At 43.6% G+C, this 26,306-nt stretch overlaps 1 protein-coding gene across 1 annotated transcript in view; it reads left to right on the forward strand.

Annotated features, from left to right (window-relative positions):
* The first annotated feature begins 11,923 nt into the window (after positions 1-11,923).
* The window catches only part of dok6 (docking protein 6), a 30,248-nt gene continuing 15,865 nt past the window's right edge, over positions 11,924-26,306 (forward strand). Inside the window, exons 1-3 of the mRNA XM_049748729.2 lie at positions 11,924-12,050; positions 12,182-12,222; positions 25,658-25,765. Of these exons, the coding sequence (XP_049604686.1) occupies positions 11,945-12,050; positions 12,182-12,222; positions 25,658-25,765 (255 nt within the window). The 5' untranslated portion in view covers positions 11,924-11,944. The remainder of the gene's footprint in view (positions 12,051-12,181; positions 12,223-25,657; positions 25,766-26,306) is intronic.

The raw sequence follows: 26,306 nt of genomic DNA on the forward strand, positions 1-26,306 counted from the left end.
TTGCTCCCTCGGTTTTTGGGGAGAAATTTTTTCTTCAGATTTCCCCTGTTTTCTGAAGACTTATTTGGAGTTTGGTTTATTTTGAGTTTTTTTGCTAATTTGCGGACTGAGATATCCTAGTTCTGCTAGTACTTGATGCTGACTGAGCTAAAGTTTTGTAAATTTTGCCGAGGTTTTGCACAATGTCACAATCAATGATGTTTGACATTTGCGGCTCATTTTTCCCAGAAATTTGGGTTTCCATGCCTTTCTGTGATACAATTCATGCACATAGCTCAAAATATAAAGACAAATTAAGTGCTGGTGTTGGATTTTGTCCACAATTTAGGGAGCGCGTTATCTGCACCTCACGGCAAAAGCCTTTGCCAATCATCTGTTATCCAATTTACTCACTGCGTGCTCGTTTGATTTCTTCAGATTTAGGAAAATGCAAAGACACTGAAGCAGAAATTAGACTTAGACAGATTGGTTGAGTTCAATCACAATTCTTGTTCAAAAAGCTCTGTTTTCAGGAAAGTGCAATACAGCGCTGGGCCCTTCAAGAGCGGAAAGTCTCCATTCAGAAAAGGCAAAGTCCAAGGTTGTTAGATCAGTTTTATATTCAGTAGCACATTGTGGGCCGGGATTGATGGGCGATGAGTCTTCGGGGTGGGGCAAGTTCGAAGGAGAGTCTGCTTCCATGGGAGTGGTGCTGGTTATGGGCGATTCGGTGTGTAGGTGGGGGGCTGTTGTTGTGTGTGTGTGTGTGTGTGTGCGTGTGTGTGTGCGTGCGTGTGTGTGTGTGTGTGTGTGTGTGTGTGTGTGTGTGTGTGTGTGTGTGTGTGTGTGTGGAGGGGGCTGTTGTCTTCCATCCCGTCTCTCGGCCTTGGCGATCATCTTTGGCCGAGTTCTCGGGTGGGGGCTGTTGTCTTCCCTCCCGTCTTTCGGCCTTGGCGATCATCTTTGGCCGAGTTCTCGGGTGGCTCCTTCTGGCACCTGCTGGTTTTATCTCCACGTGACCTTCCTGTGAACATTCTTCTCCAATCTTGGACATACACTATCGTACCTCATTCTTCCAATTGTGTCATCTTGTGCGAATTTATGTTAGCTTTTGGCTGTGACATCATTAATCTATTGCTCTTACCTGACTATGTAAAGTTTGTGCTTTTGATACTTCATGTCTTTGCTTACGTCATTATATTCTTAGTTTAATCATGTTTCCAACCGTATCTTTTCTTTGTTAGGCCAAAATATTTCCCTCTGTGCAGAACGTTCAGTAGTAATCAAAAACTGGCGTCTAGCATTAGTCAAAACACAAGATACAATCAAGTACTGAACGGTCAAGACGACTCTGGCTGTGTCCATGATTCAGAGAAAAAACATCAGGCATGCATTCCACAGTTCCTTAAGGGTCATTAAGCTATTTAGGCAATATATCAAAAGTCATTTGTTATTTCAAAGTCCTCAGAAATATATCAGATCATAAAGTTATAAAAACCTTTCTCATCACCACTTATCAAAAATGTCTAGTTATGTCTTCTTTATTGATTTGGTGTGTAGGTATAATTATATGCTTAAAATGTTTCTTTTATGGGCGGCTCGGTGGCGCACTGGGTAGCACGTCCGCCTCACAGTTAGGAGGGTGCGGGTTCGATTCCACCTCTGGCCCTCCCTGTGTGGAGTTTGCATGTTCTCCCCGGGCCCGCGTGGGTTTTCTCCGGGCACTCCGGTTTCCTCCCACATTCCAAAAACATGCTTGGTAGGTCGATTGAAGACTCCAAATTGTCCCTAGGTGTGAGTGTGAGTGCGATTGGTTGTCTGTCTCTCTGTGTGCCCTGCGATTGGCTGGCAACCACTTCAGGGTGTCCCCCGCCTACTGCCCGATGACGGCTGGGATAGGCTCCAGCACGCCCGCGACCCCCGTGGGGACTAAGCGGTTCAGAAAATGGATGGATGGATGGATGTTTCATTTATTTATTTAATATGTGAATATACTTGTCTGCTTATGTACTTTATTCAATGAGGTTTGAGCATATCTGTTTTTGTAGCGAGGCAGGACTTTTTGTATTTCGACCTCATTCCTTCACTGGCAATGTACCGTAAAAAAAAATAAAATAAAAAATCACGGCGGGTGCTTGCTCGTGGAGTCTGACGTCACACTGACCTTTTATGTATTTACAGAGGAGGTTTGAGTTCCACTCTTTTTTTTTTTCCACGCTCACACACACGAGCCGTTGTGAGGCCAGCCCAGGAGGTAAAAGAGTCGCTTTGTCCCAAACCTGGACAGTGAGCTCCCGACTGGTGCACTTCTGCCAATCCCTAGAAGAGCACATACGAGAGAAAAGTATCACCTGTTTTATATTAAACCTGTCAGATGAAATCAAAAGCCAACGGCATCACGAGGGCGTGTTTGCCTAAATCTCAGGAGGGCGTCCAACACGGCAGCAAGGCACCACTAAGTGCCAAAACCAATTACAAGTCAATTTCATGACCACTTAGAGGGGCTCCTTAAAGTTTTTGGTTGCCTTGGAAGCTACTTCCCATAGATACGCTTTGAGGATAAGGCAAGACTGGACTAATAATGCATTGAATAAATTAAAGAGATATAAATCCAATAAATATAAATAAAAAATAAAACATATAAATAGATAAATATAAAATTAAAATATATAAATAAATAATACATTGATGACCTGGCACTTTTTAAAACAGAATAATTTTTTGCTCTCTATACTAGATTATATATATTTTTTATATTATATTATTAATAATAATAATATGCGCAGTCAAAGAAGCACGTTAGCATCCTGTTCACATGACCACACTGGAGCTTTATAAAGTTATTAAACAGACTCCATCTATCACTGAAGACAATGTTGCCCTCTACAGGGCGCACATGTTAGTCATGCTCGGCTTCTCCTGTTTTTGTTTTTTTTTTCCCCTCAAAGGTGAGAATAGGCTCAAGCGCAGTCAGACTCTCATTTGGCAGCAAATGACCTTTAACACTGAGGGGAAGCACAAAATGGTGGTTAAAAAAAACACCCCGTGCCTCTCTCTGGGGAGCGGGGAAGCTATTCACGCTCCGTCCAAATGGGGAGACAAGTGTGATAAGCTCTGCTCTTTTGGCGAGAAATGCGAAAGCAGCAGAACAAATCTCAAGAAAAACAGCCCTGAGTTCACAGCCACTGTGACATTGAGCAGACCTCAATTTAGGACACAAAAGAGCACCAGCAAGTGTATCCTCTCACTGATAATGATACTTTTTTTTTTGGGGGGGGGGGGGGGGGGGGGAGGTTTCACTGCAGTGCCCTCCTCAACTTGAAGGACAGAGAGGCCCTACAACCTTTTGTTTTTAATTTTCTATATGAAGTAAATCACAAACATGTCACGAGTGGATCCTGGGAGAATTCAATTGACCATAGCTGTTCCACATGGTGTGACCAGCTGATGTCCTTCGAGCATGCATGACCAAGGACCCGCTTTTCTACAAAATGGGCATATCCAGCTATTTTTTTTCCTTTACCCCTCTAGGCTGACATGTAATCAAAGCAAATTCCCAATGTGCCTATTAGCATATCTGCTATAAAAAAAAAAAAAATCAACATCACCATCACTAGCCATGTCTCTTTCGCCCCTCCTGCCAACATAAAAAAAATAAAAAACATGCTGACCCGGCATCGAGATGCCCTCTCCCACTCAGTCACACCCCGCTTTGTTCATTATTTAGCGGCTTGTGCTTGAATATTTGCCAAATAGAGAGCTCATCATTCTGCCTATCTTAAGTTTGTTCTCACTTTCAATATATATTTAATTAGTTTTAGATTACAGAGCGTAAAAACAACGTAAAATCACAGCAGTTAATCGCACGACTTGCAAAAAATGGACAAGGGTTCCATTATGTTGCAGTTTCCACTCTTCTGTGAGTTTTTATGCAAGATGATGCACATTAGCCTGCTCCGTGCATGACCTTGATGAAGGTCTCTCTTCTTTTGAGGGAGTCTCACACATCCGACCGCCTTTGTTGGCAGCCATTCATGTATGTCAGGGCCATATGCCGGGGCGGTCCGTGTGTGCATGTTCTTCACCTGACCAAGCAGACAAAATTGCATCCTCAGAACTAGAGTGGAATTTTGTTAAGTTTTGGTGGAAATCGAGATCATATTTTGGCGGCCATATAGGAAAAGCAACACTGAGTCTCGACGTTTTTTTGTTTTTTTTGAGACAGAGAAGACGATGAGGTGCTCAGCGGAAGACGGCTGCGTGGCACAAAGAGGATTACCGAGTCAAAACAGCCTTGACAAATCTGAAGTTTGAGGACACTTCCAGAGAGATTTGCCGACTATCGGTGATGAGCTGTTTAACGGCTGGCAGATTACTCCGCCCTTGTAAAAATGATACAAAGATGCCGAGTTCCACCGTGGGATACTTGACGGAATAGTGCGTCCGTGTGAGGATAACACATTTTTCGATGAAAAGTGGGCCCCCCAATCGTCAATAAATGAAAGTGTGCACGCTCCAGGATAGCCGACGCTCTTTCATGAGAAGCAAAACTGTGGTGAGCTTTCCTTGCAATATGTGAGCGCGTAAATAAAGGATGTTTGATCCTAGCTGGCAGCTTCTTATCTCACTCCATTCTATGAGCCATTTATCTTCTTTTGGGTTTTAATCTATATAAGTAATGGCAGCCTGTCATATCAATACACAGTCGCCCAGCCATCTGCTGTCTAATGCCAAGAAAATTCCCAAACCATAATTCAACAAACTGAGGCTCTCACTCTACTGACATCAAATTTGTCTTCCGCGCATTTATTTTAAGTGCTTTTTGATTGCTTGTCCGCAGCATTGTGTCTGTAGAAGCCACACGGGCGAGCGCTTTGCCGTCTTGCTTCGTGCACAATTTATGTGATCATTTAATAGGGCGCTGGACTATCTGCTTCTATTATTGGGCAAATCAAACAACATCAGTTCAAGGCAACCTAATAATGAAACGAAAAACAGTGCTCGTGCGCACACACACACAGGCGGTGGAAAATTGCATTTGCCTATTAGCAACCTGTCTGGCAAAAAATATGGAAATGATATTCAGATGCATGCAGGCAAGAACAGCACAAAGCGGCGTATTACAAATTAACTGCAACTCAAAGCTCTTTTGTACATTTGCATATTTGCTTTCATTATGGATTTGACTGAAGACTAAAAATGTATATATATATATATATATATATATATATATATATATAATGTATATATATAATGTATATATGTACACCATAATTTCCGCACTATAAGCCGCACCGGACTATAAGCCGCACCAGCTAAAATTCGGGGATATTTTAGTTTTTTTCTTACATAAACCACACCGGACTATAAGCCGCACGTGCACATGAGTTTTTTACAAATAAAGACAGTACACAGAAAGCCTTTTTAAAGTTTGAATAACATACTTTAACATATCTTTCTAAACATTGCCTGCGACGCAGCAGTAGTACCGCAGCAACACGGAAGTGTGCAGGCGCGTTATTAACAAAGAAAGACTGGACACAGAAAGCTTTTTTAAAGTTTTAATAACATACCTTAACATTTCTTTCCAAACACTGCCTGTGACGTGGCAGTAATACCGCTGCAACACGGAAGTAACACAGCACTAATAGGGTTTGATTAAATAAAACATACCGGTAAAAGTCACTGAGACGCGGCGGTAACACAGCAGCAACACGGTAGCACAGCACTAACAGGGCTGATAAAAAAACATACTAGTAAAAGTAAAATAAAGAGCTTCATCGTCTTCATCTTCCTCCTGTGCACTGAAACCATCCAAGTCTTCCTCAGTGTCCGATTGGAATAGCGTTAGATATCCTTCGCCTCACACTTTCTCAGTCTCTCTTTTGTCGTCGCTTTTATGCATTTCTTCGAGTGTGATGAGGGTCTGTTCATGCTAATCTTATTCATGCATGAAGCGCTAAATTACATTAAATTAGCGAGCGACACGTATAGCTCCAGAGTAGCCGGGACCACAAAATAAAGAAAAGGGTGCCGCAACATCGACTGCCTTTAGCTTAAAAGCTACATTTCTTTTGTCCCCCATAATGACGGTTTGTGTATAAAAGCTTCCTTTCAGTAATGTCCGTCTTGATCACGTTCTGCATGATGCGCGAAATGTTCAAAACACAAACTAGCACGTCTTCTTCGGCGCATTATCTCTTCTTCGTCTGTCTCGCTCTTGCTTCCTGCTAGAGCGCCCCCTGGAGGCTGTAAAAATCCATAAATACACCGCGCCACCATTTAAGCCTCAGGGTTCAAAGTAACCTTCTGAATAAAATGCATTAAAAGTTCACATTCATTACAACTTGGTTTTGGTGAGCAAGATGTCAGAAGAATTGAATTTAAATGCTGATTGATTGGGTTTTTATACAATGCAGATGGTCCAAACAGCGCCACTGCTTTGTGTAATCTCTGAGTCACATGGCAGACTAAGAGAAAGGGTTTAGAGCACAGGTGTCAAACTCAAGGCCCGGGGGCCAGATACGGCCCGCCACATCATTCTATGTGGCCCGCGAAGACAAATTGTGCATCAAATTCGTGTGTCATTACTAGAATTGGAAATTGTCTTCACTTTTAATATCTTTTTTTACTTTTTTGACCAGCTTTTACTGGTCTGATTTGAAAACGAGTTATTTGTCAGTTTGTTTTGTAGCTTTTACTGTATATAATATGAGGTGTTCATACATTTATTTGGGTTGACAGTCATAATGGCCCTCCGAAAGAAGCTATGACTACAATGCGGCCCGCGAAAGAAATGAGTTTGACACCCCTGGTTTAGAGCCCTTTGACGCAGGTCACCGAGCGTGCATTCCTACTAAAGCTCATAATAGTCACAAGCAAGACAGCCAGAATAAGCAGCAGTCATAGTAGTGTTTCAAAATAGTATTTTTGTTGTTGTTTTTTTCTTCAAGATACCGCACAACAGTGGTCCACAGCCTTTTGATGAGTGTATAAAAGTGATCGAGTCATCACAAAAATCACGAAAAAAATCTTATATAAGCCGCACATGAGACTATAAGCCGCAGGGTTCAAAATTTTGGAAAAAAGTCACGGCTTATAGTCCGGAAATTACGGTGTGTGTGTGTGTGTGTGTGTGTATATATATATATATATATATATATATATACAGTGGGGGAAATAAGTATTTGACCCCTTGCTGATTTTGCAGGTTTGCCCACTTGCAAAGAATGCAACAATCTATAATTTTAATCATATGTACATTCTAACAGTAAAAGACGGAATCCCAAAGAAAATACCAGAAAATCACATCATATGAATTTATAAAAATTGATAACCGTCTGATGAGGAAAAACAAGTATTTGAACCCCTGGACAAACAGCATGTTAATATTTTGTAGAAAAGCCATTATTGGCCAGCACAGATGTCAAACGGTTTTTATAGTTGGTGACAAGCTTTGTGCACATTTCGGCAGGGATGTTGGCCCACTCCTCCCTGCAGACAGCCTCCAAATCATTCAGGTTCCGAGGTTGTCGCCTGGCAACTCGAATTTTAAGCTCCCTCCAAAGATTTTCAATTGGATTCAGGTCTGGAGACTGGCTAGGCCACTCCAGAACCTTGATGTGCTTCTTCTTCAGCCACTCTTTTGTTGCTTTGGCGGTGTGCTTAGGATCGTTGTCGTGCTGAAACACCCATCCTCGACCCATCTTCAGCTTTCTCACTGAGGGAAGGAGATGTTGGTCCAGAATTCTACGATACATGGCCCCGTCCATCCTCCCCTCAATATCAAAGTCAAAGTCAAAGTCAGCTTTATTGTCAATTTCTCCACATGCCAAAGACACACAAAGAAACCGAAATTTCGTTCCCCCCTATCCCACGGTGACAAGACATGGCTCACAACAGACAAACAAGTAAACAAGTATAACAAAAGCGTGCTGAATAAATAATGAATAACTAACACAACAATAAATAAATAAATAAATAAATAAATAAATAAATAAATAAATAGGAGGAGCAGAAAAACAAGGAGCAAGTGCGCGTACAGCAGACATTCCCGAAAATAGCGCAACAGTGCCGCACGCTACGCAGAAGGGGGTAGCGAGTTCAGGGCCCTAACAGCCTGGAGAAAGAAGCTGTTGGCGAGTCTGGTGGTGCGGGAGCGCAGGCTCCTGTACCTCTTCCCAGAGGGCAGAAGGTCAAACAAAGAGTGAGCCGGGTGACTCACATCTCTGGCAATCGAGGTTGCCTTGCGGGCGACATGGGAGGTGTAAATGTCCTTCAGGGAGGGTAGCGAAGCACCAATAATCTTACCAGCCGTATTCACTATGCGCTGCAGGGCCTTCAAGTTCTGTTCAGTGCAGTTACCACCCCAGACAGCGATGCAACTGGTGAGGACGCTCTCAATGGTGCCACGGTAAAATGTAGACAGGACTGCCTGAGGAGCACATGCACGCCTGAGCTTCCGCAGGAAGTACAAGCGGCGCTGAGCTTTCTTTGCCAGTGACGAGGTGTTTTCGGACCAGGAGAGGTCCTCACTGATGTGCACCCCCAGGAACTTGGTGCAGCTCACCCTCTCCACCACAGCACCGTCGATGATCAGCGGCAGGTGTGTTGTGTGACCCTTCCGGAAGTCAACAATCATTTCCTTGGTCTTATTGACGTTCAGCAGGAGGTTGTTGTCCCTGCACCACGTGGTCAGAAGGTCAACTTCCGACCTGTACCGAGTCTCGTCGCCCTTCGTGATGAGACCCACCAGAGTCGTGTCGTCAGCAAACTTCACTATGCGGTTGTCGCTGTAGGTCGCAGTGCAGTCATGCGTCAGCAGGGTGAAGAGCAATGGACTGAGCACGCAGCCCTGGGGGGCTCCCGTGCTCAGCGTGATGCTGGCGGAGATTTTGTCGCCAACACGCACCACCTGAGGCCTCTGACAGAGGAAGTCCAGTATCCAGTTGCAGAGGGAGGTACTGAGGCCCAGCTATATGATGGAGTTGTCCCGTCCCCTTGGGTGAAAAGCACCCCCAAAGCATGATGTTGCCACCACCATGCTTGACGGTGGGGATGGTGTTCTTTGGGTTGTACTCGGTGTTCTTTGCCCTCCAAACACGACAAGTTGAGTTGAGGCCAAAAAGTTCTATTTTGGTCTCATCTGACCACATCACCTTATTCCAGGCCTCTTCTGAGTCGTCCAGGTGCTGAATGGCAAACTTCATGCGGGCCTGTACATGTTTCTTCTTGAGCAGGGGGACCTTGCGTGCGCGGCAGGATTTCAATCCATGACGGCGTAGTGTGTTACCAACCGTTTCTTTTGCAACTGTGGTCCCAGCTGCCTTCAGTTGATTCATCAGTTCCCCCCTTATGGTTTTGGGATGATTCCTCACCATTCGCATGATCAGGGAGACCCCACGAGGTGAGATCTTGTGTGGAGGCCCAGACCGAGGGAGGTTGGCGGTGGTGTGGTGCTTCTTCCATTTCTTGATTACTGCACCGACAGTTGATCTTTTCTCTCCAAGTTGCTTTCCGATTCTCTTGTAGCCCATCCCAGCCTTGTGCAGATCAACAATCCAGTCTCCAGACCTGAATCCAATTGAAAATCTTTGGAGGGAGCTTAAAATTCGAGTTGCCAGGCAACAACCTCGGAACCTGAATGATTTGGAGGCTGTCTGCAGGGAGGAGTGGGCCAACATCCCTGCCGAAATGTGCACAAAGCTTGTCACCAACTATAAAAACCGTTTGACATCTGTGCTAGCCAATAATGGCTTTTACATGCTGTTTGTCCAGGGGTTCAAATACTTGTTTTTCCTCATCAGACGGTTATCAATTTTTATAAATTCATATGACGTGAATTTCTGGAATTTTTGGGGGGATTCTGTCTCTCACTGTTAGAATGTACATATGATTAAAATAGTAGATCGTTGCATTCTTTGTAAGTGGGCAAACCTGCAAAATCAGCAAGGGGTCAAATACTTATTTCCCCCACTGTATATATATATATATATATATATATATATATATATATATATATATATATATATATATACCGTATTTGCCGGTGTATTGGTCAACCTTTTTCGATCCAAAATCGACCGAAAAAAATCGACCTCGACTTATACACCGAGTCATAAAATTTAACTTCGTATTCATCGCTTCAAATGTGATGGTAACCAAGGCTGTTTCTCATGCATCTCATTGTGCGTTGGTGTGCGTCCGTCAGGCTCATCAAACAGCGAGAAACTGAATCATTATAAAGCGTTCGTCGCATTAACACGCATCCTCAGCAACAATTTCAAATATTCTCACCTCAATAACGGACATCGAAAGCCAGGCAGTGACGATGACTGCTAGGGGGAAGTACTGGGTATTTAGCGAATGTGCGAGTCATCGCGCGTCAAGCAACGACAATAACTACCGGTACGTAAGCATTCAATCGCCATGTCTAAATGAATGTCGTTGGCACTTAGAAAATATAAAATATTCGCCAAACTTGGCCAGACTTCCAGGGGAAGAGGCCGAATTTTCACTTGTGGTGGCCGACATGGGGAACCAGCCGAGGCGGACACTTTACGGCGGTTGAGTCGTTGGCACTTAGAATATATTCGCCAAACTTGGCCGGACTTCCAGGGGAAGAGGCCGAATTTTCACTTGTGGTGGCCGACACGGGGAACCAGCCGAGGCGGACACTTTACGGGGGTTGAGTCGTTCGCACTTTGAAAATATTTGCCAAACTTGACCAGACTTCCAGGGGAAGAGGCAGAATTTTCACTTGTGGTGGCCGACATGGGGAACCAGCCGAGGCGGACACTTTACGGCGGTTGAGTCGTTGGCACTTAGAAAATATTCGCCAAACTTGGCCGGACTTAGAGGGGAAGAGGCCGAATTTTCACTTGTTCTGGCCGACATGGGGAACCAGCCGAGGCGGACTCTTTATGGCGCAAGAGCCGTTGGCACTTAGAAAATTTGAACCGGGCGGTGTGAGCGAGTGCGCGGCCCGCTGGAAGTCGAATGAGGCTCCGCGATTTCATCCGCGGTGCTTATAAAGTGCCGATCCGCTCGGCCGGAGCTATTTTCGGCCACCCGGCGCGTGTGCACGGCCTCCCGGCTGTGCCGGGCGGCGTGCGCGAGCTCGCCGGCTGCTGGAAGTCGAATGAGGCTTCGCGATCTCCTCCGCGGTGCTTATAAACAGCCGATCCGCTCCGCGGGAGGTATTCCCGGCCACTTGGCGCGTGCGCATGGCCTCCCGGATGTGCCGGGCGGCGTGCGCGAGCTCGCCGGCTGCTGGAAGTCGAATGAGGCTCTGCGATCTCCTCCGCGGTGCTTATAAAGAGCCGGTCCGCTCGGCGGGAGCTATTTCCGGCCACTTGGCGCGTGTGCACGGCCTCCCGGTGGTGCCGGGCGGCGTGCGCGAGTGCGCTGGCCGCTGGAAGTCGAATGAGGCTCCGCGATCTCCTCCGCGGTGCTTATAAAGTGCCGATCCGCTCGGCTTGGAGCTATTTCCGGCCTCCCGTTGGTGCCGGGCGGCGTGCGCGAGCTCGCCGGCCGCTGGAAGTCGAATGAGGCTCCGCGATCTCCTCCGCGGTGCTTATAAACAGCCGCATGCGCACGGCCTCCCGGAATTTGAACACATTTCGTCAATAAATTTCGCATATTGAATTTTGAAGTTTAATATAATGCAACAATTGAGCTCGACTTATACAAAGGATATATCATAAAATCGTAAATTTCCGTCGAATTTTAGGGGGTCGACTTATACACCGAGTCGACCTGTACACCGGCAAATACGGTACACAATTAAACTGTTGCCCCCCTCCCCCCATCCACTTCTGTGTCCCAGATGGTGCAGTCCAGTATTCACACGGGCGCCCCTGCTCGAATGAATCAGCTGACAAATGGTATCTCCCTGCCTCACTCACTCCCTCCCTCCCTCCTTCTCAACCTCTCCCCATCTCTCTCTCCTCCCTCCCCTCCCCAAATGGACAGCACCGCTGAAGCTGGGCAGCGTGAAAGCGCTGACACAGGAGCAGGTTGCACGCTGCTCGCTTCTCCTCCTACCGGATGTTTCACGGACAGAACCTCGAGTGAGACATTTGGCATCACGCAGGCAAGCGACAAAAAGACAAAGGTTTCTTCCTTTCATTTATTTTCCCACCCTTCCTACTCGCATGCGCTGGGAATCCCTCCACCATGGCTTCCAACTTCAACGACATAGTCAAACAGGGATACGTGAGGATACGGAGTAAGAAACTGGGGGTGAGTACTGTTGCACTTGCTGACCAGGAGGAGGAGGAGGAGGAGGATGAAGATGTGCTCAAGCATTAGGGGCATCTGAATTGGAAATTGGGCTTTAATTGCTCCTCTGGAGGGCTTCCTGCTGTGAGGTCTTCTAGAGGAGATTGGAGCAAATATCCCTTATGTCGATGTATTTAGGATGATTAACTGTAGAATGTCGACAGCGGAAATTTTACAATTCAGGAAGTTTACCGATTGCATGTGTCAGGTATGAGGATATTTTAGAAGATCTTATAATGTATACATCAGTTTTCCCTGTCAGGGGCCATTCCAGTTTGAGTCCTCGACGGGCCACACTGCATTAAAAAATGATCTTGCCAAGAATTAAGAGCATGTTGATGTTTTTAAGATTCTTTTATTCCTCCACACTTCCTCTGAGGTTTTATTTGTTTGTAGACATAAATGGCGAGCCTGATTAAATTTTCAGCCATAAAATATGATATTATCGCTGTTGCATTTTAAAGTGGAAGTTTTGTATATTCAGCTCGTACAAGTGAAGGGCAATTAAAATCAAGTGCAGAAGTCTCAATGTGTTTGAATGGCAGCACGGTGACCTCGTGTTTAATACGTCCGTCTCAACGTTCTCATGTATAAGGTTCAAATCTGTTGTTTTTCACAAAAACTCCAGCTCCATCCTTTTTTTTTTTTTTTTTTTTTAATTTATCCATATTAAATAAATTGCTTCGAGGTGAGAATGGGGGACTTAACACTACAGTATAAAATATTACAAATTCTGCATCTTGTTTATTAGTCACTCGATATTGTCTTTGTGAAGGCAGCTACAGTATTTCCCCGCATGGCCAGACAACCTCCTGCGCTTGCTAATAAGCGTAACATTTAAAGTCTGCTCATGTTCCATTTTGCACCACGGGCTACAGGTCTCATTAGCGAGGTCTAAGGTCGTAATTACCGACCCGTCTTCATTGTCACCATAAAGCTCCATCCATCCATGTATTAGCAAAGTAGATATGATGGACTCCAATGGTTTGATTACATCAATGAAAATGAATGAAAAGTATTGGATTAGAGCGGCCATATTGTGGGCCTTGCGTGGAGCCATCTGCTTTTGCTCATTATGATAACAAAGAGGTGCACCTTCCCTCTGTTGAGGTGTGATGATGGAAGCACACAGCTTCATCCCTCCTTCTCAGGCTTTGATGCCACGGGGATAGTTTGAACCTTTTTCTGCATGGAGTGAATGCAGAGCTGTTTAGGAGCAGACGGCGTTGGCTGTTAACATGCAAATTGGTGCGTATAAAGTTTTAGGGGATTTGATTTTTTTTTTGTATGGGCAATGAGCTGAATGCATTTGGAGGGAGCAGGTGAGGACGCCACCATGCTTCCCACTCTCTTGGCTGCTTAGCGTGTAGCACGATGGAGATGAAGCTTTGTTGAGATGGCCTCGGAGGACCCCTGGCATATTTACATGCGAATGCGTAGGAGAGCTAGTTTACACAGAGATCCTGCAAAATTATTTTGTTGACGGAGATCCTGCAAAATCATTTTGTTGAGGGGTTAACAGAGGGTTTGGACAATTTTAAGCTTAAAAAAATGGCTCTAAAATAGTTAAAAATCGATTAATTTACTTATCAAATATTAATCGATTAATTTTGATCGTTTTCAATTAATCTATTATTTTCTGACTGTTTGTCTGTGACAATAATACACGTGAATTGAAAGCAGACAGCTTAATTAATAAACAAAATAAAAATGAATATTTCTTCCTAGATTGTTGAACAATAATGATTCATGTATTTGTATATTATTTATGTATTTATACATTTATTATTGAAACATTGCAAAAAAAATTGATTTACTATTTTGGGCAAATAATTGTAAATATTCCTCGCCACGTTTGGAGAAAATGAGAATAAAATCCCAGAAAGGTCCCGGGTGTTTTCGTTTTAAAGGTCTCTTAAATATCACATTTCAAGGCAGTTGACCATCTTATCCTCCCACCTGGTCTCTAATGTAATGCTGTGCCATTCAAAATGTGTTAAAAAATTTTTTATTTATTTATTCTCTCATCAGAAACAACCCATGAGGTGTCACGACGATGAATGAAAATACATGGGATCATTAGCATATCGCCTTTCAAAGTCGCGACATTGCATTCACGTCAGCTATTTGCAGAGCAAAGTCGTGCACGGCCATGTGAAATGAAAATGTGTCAGGCATGCCGACGTCTCCATCACCGTTGCCATGATGGCTTAATTAATCTTGATAAATCTTTAATTAGCATACGCATAAAAATGCACTTGATTCTTAATCAGTCCCCACCGCTGCTGCTGAGATTGCAACGCTCGACTTTCTGCTACTTTTTCCGCCAACTTGGGAATTCTCTCCTGATGACGGGTCGTTTTTCCCGCCCTGTATTTATTCTTTTATTTATCCAGGCAGCTGTTTTGTTGCATGATGCAGTTGCATCCATCCATCTACGGCCTACGAGCAGTGATTAAGGCTCTGCGGCGGCGCTAGCTTGTTAAGGCTGTAATTTGGAACGCAAATGAGATTTGCAGCCTTAGAAAAAAGACGATTTTCATGCTTTGCATTTTTAAGGAAAATTATAACTTTTTTTTTTTTACAAAATTTTCGTGAATGAGAAAAACTTGAGCATTTGGACAGACTGAAATGATGAAAATAATAAATTAATGTCCAGTTTTGAATAAAAGGATGAGAGTGAATTTTTTACAAGTTCCACTTGAGTTCCATGACTTTGCTCGAGTTTCACGCTACAAATTTGCGCGGGCAGGGAAGTTGCCACAGCAGCAGTTTTGGCTGAGCTTATTGATTGGCTCACGTGTGAAGGTGGAGGTCACGAGGTCAGCGCCGTATTACACCCGCCATTTCTTTTCACCAACTTGATTGGCGACATTCTTTGTCTCTTCGCGAGCGGAGGAGACAATAGTGCAGTGTTCTCCAACACACCGTCGGTCTCACACATGCTGGTTCTTCCTCCCCCTCCCTCCCTCATCTCACCTGCCGTACACCCCACTTTTCACAGCCTCTGATCTCTGCTATTTTATCTGTCCTGCTCTTTCCTTCCCCTTTCTTTCCCCCCTCACCTTTCTGTCCTTCACTGCTTTACAGACAGCACAAAAGCATCCGATTCATCACCTCACACTGCACCTTCCAGAACCCCAACGGGCTCCCCCCCTCCCCTGATACACTGCACACCCACCCACACACACACACACACACACACACACACACACACACACAGGCAATTTGGCACCGCTCAACAGTGAAGAATTGGCACACGCATGCATCCAGCAAACAAGAAAACAACCTACTGCTAGAGGACAGTGTATAGATTCTCAATTAATCTTAATCGCCTGGCTCTGTAGTGTGTACTTTTTCCTTTGCATCATATCTTGGCCACCAGATACAAAAACAAGTAAATGGGACCCCCCTCACCCCACTAAACATTTAATTTGGCAATGACACAGCAGAACTCGCAAACAAGTGATGCTATCAGCGTTGCAAACGTGCCAATGACCTTTGAGTTGTTTGACTTGCAGTCCAGGTACTCGTTTGCTGGGTTTAGCTTCATCGGGCTGGATTGCAAAAAGGTCATCTGTTGAATATCTCCTCGCAATTTGGTCCAATATGTTTTTTTTTTTTTTTAATCACATTTCAACAGATGATTAGCCCATAAGCCAGTTTTCATATTTCACAAAGACAACCAAAGGAAGATAGGTTTGAAAATTAAAATTGAATTGATTATTAATGGATTTATCATCGTTTACATCTGCATCACATTGCACTTATTTCTCCCACACAATTCCTCACTCCAACTGAGCATACCAAGAAATGCAAATTCATGACATCTTATCATTAATAATCACAAATAAGACAAATTTTGTCCCTTTTGGGCCACTGTACATTTTATAATATACCTAGTCACCAGGACCGGACTGGGAGATTTTTTCAGGCCAGGAGTCAGTTATGTAACCAGGCCACCCTGCACTTGCCCATAGGTGCATGCTCACACCCACACTTAATTCATGGGCACAAGCGAAACACATTTGTGCGCATACAATCATTCTTTGGGTTTGGTTGTTGGTGGTACCAGAAAAACAAATCAAGATCTCTAGAATGAGGGCGAGGAAAATAATCAATGTCTCTCTGAGTCTGACTGTCTGTCTCTGTCCTGAGTTGGCCTTTCCCTTGCACTGCTCCCTGGACTTGTCTTGCTAGTATACGCTGCATCTGCTGGGAGTGTGAGAACAACCAGCATAATAATTATATTATCGACAAGAACACATTTAATCAATATCAAAAGAATGATATGGGTAAATATATGCTTTTTTTCCAAAATGTTTCATACATAGTCATAGTCTATTCAATCCCATGCATTGATAGATGACTGTCTGTTCTTTACCTGTCAGCTGCTCTGATCTAGTTCTGGGCCTCCTGTTTGAAGCACCAAAACTGGCAATATTTCCACCTTTGCATAGGAAACATATACATATATTTTAATATTAATTTAGCCAGAGCCAGTTACAAAGTTTAGAGGAATGTGCAAGTAAGAAAGAATAACAAATGACTCTTCAACTTACAAAATCAACTAGAATTAAATCTAACAATAAATTAGCAGAGGGACAGCCTTATTGCTGCGGCACATATGCACACAACACATGCAAACTGGCATGCATGCACGCACGGGCACACACAATTTTTAATGGCACCGTGAGTGTGTGTGGGGGGGCTGAACAAATCCGTAACTTTTATGCATTTGGGCGCGTCCTCCTCCAGCGCCTTTCTTTTTTTTTGTCCCCCTCCGCACCGCCTTTCCTCTTCATTTTACCACGTTCGAAGTCCATTATCCTCACTTGCACCGCTCGCTAGCTACGGCAGACGGCACCTGACATAGTAACACACCCAGTCCTCCACACGAGCTCTGTGTGGTTGATACGGACTGTGGGGGCGGGTGTTAATTGATATAAACCAATCGTCTCTCACTCCTCACATGCTCCTGGCCTGAGTGGCCTGGCCGATCCCTCTGATCGGCTCGCCGCCGCACCGGCAGACTTAAAGAGAGAGAGAGAGGGAAAAAAAAGTCAGTCCGGGCGTGCTTGTCACTTGCAGATATTCATTTTTTGTGTGCAAACAAAACCACATTATTATTTTTTATGACTCACATCAGAGCTTATACGACTGTGTGGCTGATAAAAACATGGCTGTTATTATTTTTGAAGTGCTTTTTTTTTTTTCCTGTGCGTCCGTTCCCCCTGTTGCTTCATTACTATCGCGCTCTCTGTATTAGTAGCTATCAGCTCTTTTATCACTCTTTTTAGCCTAACAAGTGGCAATTCGTGGTCAACGAACTGTGGCCTGGACATGGACAGTGCATATTGTCACCACCGTGTGTGTATGCTCCCCCTTTGTTGGCACGCCAAATACAAAGAGCAAAGAAATAGAGGATAATGCGTCTATCGTGGGACATGGCAGAGACGTTTCTTGCCACCACAGAGCACTCCACCATTAACAAGGAATTTTTGTTATTCTTCACAGTGAATAAATCCATCCCGCTGCGGTGTTGCTTTTGTAATTGAAAACCTAGGTTGATTGGAACAAATGGTGTTTGTTCACCAGCATATGTCATGTTCTGGAAATAACTGGACTGGATTTAGCTTTCAGGCATGCTTTTGCCGTCTCCTCTATCATGCTGTTTCTATCTCCCAGGTTTGAATCCCCTCGCAAGCGCATCGCACCAGCTCGTCACCGCCATCCATAACAGTTTTGTTGCAATGTTTTCCAATGAGCTGCTCTGTGAAGTGATATGTGCTTTAACGCTGTTGGAGAAATGCCACAGGGACACCTCAAAACTAATCTTTCACACGGAAAACTGTACAGTGGAGCCTCGGTTCTCGAACACAATCCGTTCCAGAAGGCTGTGCGAGAAGTGAATCGTTTGAATTCCGAATCATATTTTCCCATTAGGCGGCTCGGTGGAACACTGGGTAGCACGTCCGCCTCACAGTTAAGGGGGTGAGGGTTCGATTCCACCTCCGGCCCTCCCTGTGTGGAGTTTGCATGTTCTCCCCGGGCCCGTGTGGGTTTTCTCCGGGCACTCCGGTTTCCTCCCACATTCCAAAAACATGCTTGGTAGGCCGATTGAAGACTCCAAATTGTCCCTAGGTGTGAGTGTGATTGGTTGTCTGTCTCTGTGTGCCCTGCGATTGGCTGGCAACCAATTCAGGGTGTCCCCCGCCTACTGCCCGATGACGGCTGGGATAGGCTCCAGCACGTCCGCGACCCCCGTGGGGACTAAGCGGTTCAGAAAATGGATGGATGGATAGATGGATGGATTTTCCCATTACAATTAATGTGACAGAGCCATCGCTGAAATTTAAAAAATATGTTTAAAGTCCTGCTGTACTTTCCAAAATTTAAGTGGACATCAGTGCGTAGGGAGCTTAATTTTGTCCGATCGCGCAACTGCAGCGCACCGCCGAACGCGCAACCGTTGCGCGCCGCCGACCGCGCAACTGCACCGCGCTGGTCGCATTATTGTGACAGAGCGGTCGCTAAAATTTAGAAAATATTTTTAAAGTCCTAATGTACTTTCCCAAATTTAAATGGACCTCAGTGCGCAGGGAGTTTAATTTGGCCCGACCGCGCAACCGCAGCGCGCCGGGCGCTCTGTCGCATTGCTTTAGGAACGTCTTTGTGTTTTAGGATGGCTTTACTGCGCCCACTTGCTTCCTTTGGAGGCATGATTAGAGTTGATGCAATCCTCAGAGTAACGAGAACGGAATAACGAACGGAGTGAGTTGGCATGCGGGTCCTCTAGGCTCATCTCGCGAGGTTCGACAACCTAATTTCGTCCGACATCCGAAGCAAAATAATCTCGAATTTTTTGTTCGAATACGGATTTGTTCGAGAACCAGGACGTTCGAAAACCAAGGCTCCACTGTATTTTAAAACTTAACACTCCCTACCTCGATCTAGGAATTTCTTGGCTGCAGATTGCAGTGGAAATTTTTTTTGATATTAAATGATATTACAGCCTGTCTGGCATTGTTTTCACGCTGTTGGCAGGGCGTAGGCTGACAGATCTAATCATATCCCCGAGCCCTAAAGTGTTCATTTGAAAGTAGGTTTGGACAAATTTAGTGGAAGAAATGAAATAACAGTGGACCTAGAACGGAGCCCTGGGGGACTCCATATGATTAAAGATGGATGCTTCAAATGGTTTGCCATAAAATATCCAAGGAGCATTTCATCTTTGAACACACTTGATGAACATGTCATCCGAAAGGAGAGTGCATTTCTTGTTTATTACATTTCCTCCCTCTACGTCTTCTTAATAGTTCTTGGCTCAGTAACAGTCACTCAGGTGTTTAATGAATGATGAATCATATAAGCTGAGTGATTACGACTTTTACATATTTTCACCGTTCTCTTTCAAGCATCGAGCAGCTAAACTATAAACGACCAGGGCAGAGAGGAATCTAACACTCTTCCATTAACACTTCCTCCTTTGCTGGCCATCCGCCACTCAATCAACACGCCAGTCCCCCGAGATTTACTTTGCGGTTTAGCTCATGTTGGCGTTTGTGTGTCAGTGCATGTTTGCTTTCTTTTCCTTTTGTACACTATTGGAGTCCATCATCTAATGAACTGAATGACATTTGTTGACGGTGTATAAGAACCAAAATACCCGCCCTCCCCTTATTTTTAAATCACCTTTGGACTATATATTGAGATCCACTCCTGCTGTTACCTTTCATCAACCTGCTTGCCAAGCATATTCATGCGTAGCCAAATATAACCTCAGTTACCTCTGTCTCCCTGCCTTCAATCCACGAAACAAGTCGCAGGCAAATACTGTAAATAGAAAAGCTGAGCTGCTTTACATGAAAGTAAATATTCTTGTTGTGTCAGATAAATTTATCCAAAGTGTTTATTTTTATGTTAGGCTGTGCTGGCAATACCCGGAGCTCGAGTTTGTGTCGGTGAAAGTCACCTGTCCACGTGGGAGCTTTGTTTTGTTTTGTTTTGTTTTGTTTTGTTTTGTTTTGTTTTGTTTTGTTTTGAGATTAGTTCACAGCAGCTTCCCTTCCTCCCTCTTTCTTTCTCATGGGAGAACTTTTAATAGTAAGGAGGTGACAGTTTCTCCGTCTGCTCGGGCATATGGTATTAAATTTGCAGCTGACCGCCTTCTCGGTTTGTTCCTACGGCGTCGTCTTAATGAGCAGAAATGACCTCGAGTGTAGTGTCAGCCGAGGCGACAGCTTTTTGATATTTCTGCAAAGGGATGATGGTTCGGGGAGGGGAATTTTGAGCAAGGTCTTGCCAGGGGAAATGGAGCGCACAATTGTGGCGTTGGCTGTGGCGCTGCCAGCGGATCATTCAAAGGTCATGAAGGAGGGGGAAAAAAATGGCTCGTGAGAGTCGTAAACAATTGAAAACAGAAGGTCAGTGGGAAAAGTTGGTGGGCGATGTGAAAAGGTCATAATATGCTTATTTGTAAATTGGGAGTTTATGCTAATCTGAAGCTTTCTGATTATCTCTCACAGATGGACTTTTTTCGTAGCCTTCACAGCGAAAGAGATTGCGCTGCAAATGTTCAGTACTGAACGGCTCGGTAAAAAAAAAGGGGCTTCGTCATGTCCTGCTACATATTTTGTGGAGCGTCAAAAACTTGATTTATATGATAATCAAGTGGTCGGCTAATGCTAATCACGCTACACGTCACCTCATGGTTAGCAAGAAAGGCTATGACGTGATATGCTAAAATGCCCACTAATGTGATTTGCACCATGTTTTGTGAAGGCTGCACTGGATTTGCTCACTTGTTGCTTGAAATACAAATCTGGCCTGCCGATGGGAGTAACACCCTAATGAATAAGCCTTTGCCCTTGCCGCTTCCAAACGTAAAAGGATGTTTTGCGCTTTTTAGCAACGATTCCATCTTTTATGCATTGGGTTCAGTCAAATATTTCGTCGGACTGCTCATCCCAGTCCCTTTTAAGAAAATAACACCGAATTGTTGCTCTCTCAAATCCGTCTTCGTCTGCGTGTTATTGTCAGACTTGTGCGTGGTTTAAATTGAAATTGCTGTGTGTTTGCTTGTTTGTGTGTGGGGAGGATTGCAGCGAAAGCAGTACTACATAAAAAGGTTTGGATGAGGGATGGCGAAAGAGCAGCCGGTTGTCATGGCGATGACTTAAAGGGAAATTATTCCTCTGTAATAATGTTTTATACATGCATGCGAGCACACAGTGGCCTGTTGTAAATGTAAGCAAAAAAAAAAACAAAAAAAAAAGTCGATGGTAGCTGGGCTGTAATCAATAATGAATAACTTGTGTCAACACCAACATAATAATCAAATAAATTAATCCAATAAATGATATCTTGTTCACGAGAATATCTAGAACTGCCATGGAGAGCTCAACTTGTATTTGATATAAATGTATTTTAGTAAGTGAGTTGTCATTTGAGGATATCATTTATTTTCTGTTTTTTAAATGTACCACAAGTAGTCGACAAAAACGTTGAATCCAGCGTTGTCCGAAATGCTCCGGCTATTCATTCATCCATTATGAATTCACATATGGAGATACGGTCAATTGGAATTCCAACACTAAAAAGCTGCACTCTGCACTTGTGCACCGTTTTCTTTTGAATTAATAATTTCGCTTCATTTGAACCTGGCCCATTTTTCAATGATATCCTCATTGTGGCTCTCTGGGTCACATTAACGTAGGACAACGATTTGGAGATTCACTGGTGGCAATTATCTTTCAAGCAATCTGTTTCCTCTTGGTCATATTTATTTCATGTCCTCTTTTAGACTTTTTTTTTTTTTTGCTGAATTGATGACCTGTCTCGTGGTTGGGAAAAAAAAAAGGAAGTCTGCCCTTGTAGTCCTTGTCATACTAGACCTTTTTCCTTCATTATTCTGTCACCATATTATGACAGGGAACCTTAGTTTGCCTTTGACTTGTGTCCCATAGTCACACCAAGGCCTTAACAAATGAAATAAGGATTTTGAAATTATATTTGGCTGGAAAGAGGGGTGGGGTTGTATGTGTCTTCAGGAAGGAATGAGGGAGGGGGGGGGCAATGATTACTTGCTGCTGAGGTAGCACCGCATTACAAAAAACACACACACACAGACACACACACACACGCACACACACACGAGGATTTGGAATGGCCCAGATAAACTAATCTATGATTCACTGGAGCACGGCTGGCTCACCATGCTGCCAACAGCTGTAGTCGAGGACGAATTACAAAATTACGGGATGTTCAAACATTTGACATGCAGCGTTCATTACAGACACAAACCTTCACTTATTTCCGATTTTCCGATTCTATCGGAACGACTGAAGTTAAAAAAAAAACAAAAATCTCCGTAGTCAACATGCTAATGAGTCGGTCCCCATCATGCCTAAGAGGTACAGACTATGATTAAAGTGCTCTTGTGTAAGGTATTTTCACTGACAATCATCTTGAAATTATACTTTGCGGGGCGCAGGAAAATCATCAGGAGGGTAAAAGCCCTTCCCCCATTTGTCCGATTTTCTTTGAACGAGCCAAAGAAGAGGCGGCAGGCCCATTTGCGTTTCAATATTCACTCGTACACTGGAGAGTCCGATAGAGCGCTATATTTATTCTCCGGTGTGATTAGTCATTCACTTGAAGAGGGCTGTCATTGGAAATCATTTTCATCTCTTTCGACAGCTCCTCACATGGTCCAAATGATGAGTGATTTGTCTGTTTGGGATGAATACCGACCATAAATTATTGAGAGGGGGTTAGAGACAGTTTCTCAATAATTGCACAAGTGAGTGAGACTTTGCGCTTTTGAGACTACTTAAAAGATAATTAAAGGCACCAAACGGCTTTTAAATTAGACAAGCCACGCCCTCTTCCATGTGTTAGATTCCGATAATATGACTTAGTCTATAGGGGGGGCTAAATTAAGATTTCCATGATCTATCGTTGCAATTACCATCAGCGATAGGCAACGTTGTTCAAAACGTAGGAGAAGCAAGAATCGTATGGATCCCGCAAAATTGATTGTTGAAAGAACTGAAGCACAATGGTCGACCTGGTTTTTGTGAACCTGTCGTACTTTTCCAAGGTGTTTCCTTCAAGATGGAGCTGCCCTGAAAGTGAAAAGATTGCCCTTGAAAGGTTCTGTGCAGCTGGCTACTTTCACTGATGCCCATTTTACACGCTGGCAAGCTCAGCGTGCTGATGTTGTTGTTTTTCCAACAGTGAAAATTCATCTGCAGATGCGGCTCGGAGCTGTAAAGTGACTCTCTTACTATTTATACAACACACGCTTTTCATCATAATGTATCCAATCTTTCAAAACGCCAACTTTGTTCGATTTAAATGGGGTTTTTTTGTGAAGTCACCTGACGTGGATTTATATTTTCCTGCCTGATATGAATAAAAAAAAGTTGTTTTTTTAACCTCCCCCACAAAAAAATCTGGTTTTTAATCTGGCTTCTTCCATACATTGAAAGTCATTAAACTAGAATGTTGAAAAAATATTTCTTTAATAAATCATTCCAAGATTGTGATAATGAAGTGTTAAATTTTAATGACTCAATTTGTATTCCACTGTTGTGTGGGTACATCCCATTGCTCAGAATGTAAATCTCCTCATTATTGTTGATGGTTTTGACTCTCTGATGATGATCCTCCTGATTTTTGCCGTTCACTGAAATTATCACCTCAATTTTTGCACCTATTTGTCAAGACGAATTTTTGTGAGTCGGGAGCTGAGGAGCGTTTTATTTTGAGCATTCCTGTTCTTCTATCATGACTTTGTTTTTTTGTGTGTGAATTGTTTTTTCAGTATGCCCAACAATGTTCTGGCATTAAATGAGTCACATCAAAGTGGCAGAGCCTCATTCACATCTCTGTAATTACAATCAGTGTAAGAGTGTCTGAATTGGCGGCAGCGGCAGTCTGAGAGTAGTTCTGCCTTCACGAAGCATTGACAACTGTAGAACAGAGAAAATTCAAGACACACCATTCATACCCCCCAGTTCCTATTATGCACAAGCTATTTTATTGAGCTTCCTTTTGTGCCGGCATAATTACTTAATCTCGCCGCTCCTAGGGCGAATTACTTTGCGAGGCACACTGGGCTCCTCTGATTCCAGCTCCTAGGAGCCGCGTGGGATTGCGTTTACTGCTTTAAAAAAGCACACACGTGTTATTGTTCATTGTCAGTGCCGATATTCTTCTCGGATTTCTCAAAAAAGTTTTTTTTTTTGGTGGTATGAGCCAGGGATGAAGATTTGAAATGTTTTTTTGTTTCCTCGCCGATTGAAAGAATTTTATAGGCTACGCAGGGACTGAGTGCATTACAGAGTGTTTTTCTGTTGTCCGCTGTTGATAATGGGCTTGGGCAACACTTAATTGGAATGGAGGCCCATCAAGACAGACCGATAAGGACCCAGGGATCCACTCCAGTCAATTACTATTAAAGTACCGATTTGAACTCGGCAGGCCTTTTATGAAGTACTGCGGCAGAGTAAACAAATTAATTGTGCGTCGACGCTTTCCCAACTCAACCGCATGGCCCGAGGCAATCATACATCTGGTAGATTGATAGCAGCTGTCTCCAGCAGGATATACAAGGATCATGTTCTTCAACGTTGAAAACTACCATGGACTCCATTTTCCATCGCTCACTCTACTGCACTGTTGGATCTCTATCTGCGTTCGCTACTAGCCCGGTTAAAAAAAAAAATGCAATTTTGACGTCATTAGCCGTCAGTGGTAGCGAATGAGTTAAAAAAAATTCAAGTGGAAGATGGAGAGAAACATATCCGCTCGTGCTTAGCTGTATGTTCGACCTTGAAGCCCAAGAAACTGTGCTCGGTATTTGTCTCATCTTCGGCGAGTGGGCAGACTGATCAGGTAATCGATACGCTGTACGATAATCTGCAGGCCTACTGTGACTGTGCGCGCGTAATGTGCTTTGCGCGATACTTAGACCACTGCGTTATGAAACGAAGCATAACTTCCATAACTCTCTAGTTAAGAAGATCTTGATGCAGTGAAACACATTAGATCCATTCATGAATTCCTTATTAAAAGTGGAATTTAAGCGAGTAAACTCAATGAGTCGTATTATTTTCAAATGAATGAATCAATCTTGTGGCCAATTTTATTCATAAATATAGATTTAAAAAAATAATTTAAACAAAACAAACAAAGGAAACTGAGGTAACATACTGAAGTATACATCACCAAGTTCCATTCCTTGTGTTAGACCACTTGAGCCAAATAACCTTTCCCCAATAAATCCACACACCAAAAAGCTTTGCACACAATTTCATCCAAGTATCCATATGATAAAAGCATTTGGCTTGATTTCAGAAAGTTAATTCCAACCTCTCTCTGTTGGCAGATCTTCCGAAGATGTTGGCTGGTATTGAAAAAGGCGTCCAGTAAAGGACCACGACGCTTGGAGAAGTATCCAGATGAGAAGGCCGCTTATTTTAGGAGTTTCAACAAGGTAAAAAAATACGAGTCCGCCATATTGGACCGGGATCTCCAATCCAATATACAGTGGGGGAAATAAGTATTTGACCCCTTGCTGATTTTGCAGGTTTGCCCACTTACAAAGAATGCAACGATCTACTATTTTAATCATATGTACATTCTAACAGTGAGAGACAGAATCCCAAAGAAAATTCCAGAAAAATATTAACATGCTGTTTGTCCAGGGGTTCAAATACTTGTTTTTCCTCATCCGACGGTTATCAATTTTTATAAATTCATATGATGTGAATTTCTGGAATTTTCTTTGGAATTCCGTCTTTCACTGTTAGAATGTACATATGATTAAAATTATAGATCGTTGCATTCTTTGCAAGTGGGGAAACCTGCAAAATCAGCAAGGGGTCAAATACTTATTTCCCCCACTGTATATATCAAAATAATCATCAGTTAAATTTTATTTATAAGAACCGTAATCAGTAAGACATCTCGAACTGACTGCTGGTGTCTCTGGTCCCCAACAAAGCATGATTTAGTAGCGATGACGATGCGCGTTC

The sequence above is a fragment of the Syngnathus scovelli genome, chromosome 18 (genome assembly GCF_024217435.2).
Source record: "Syngnathus scovelli strain Florida chromosome 18, RoL_Ssco_1.2, whole genome shotgun sequence".
Classification (NCBI taxonomy): Eukaryota; Metazoa; Chordata; class Actinopteri; order Syngnathiformes; family Syngnathidae; genus Syngnathus; species Syngnathus scovelli.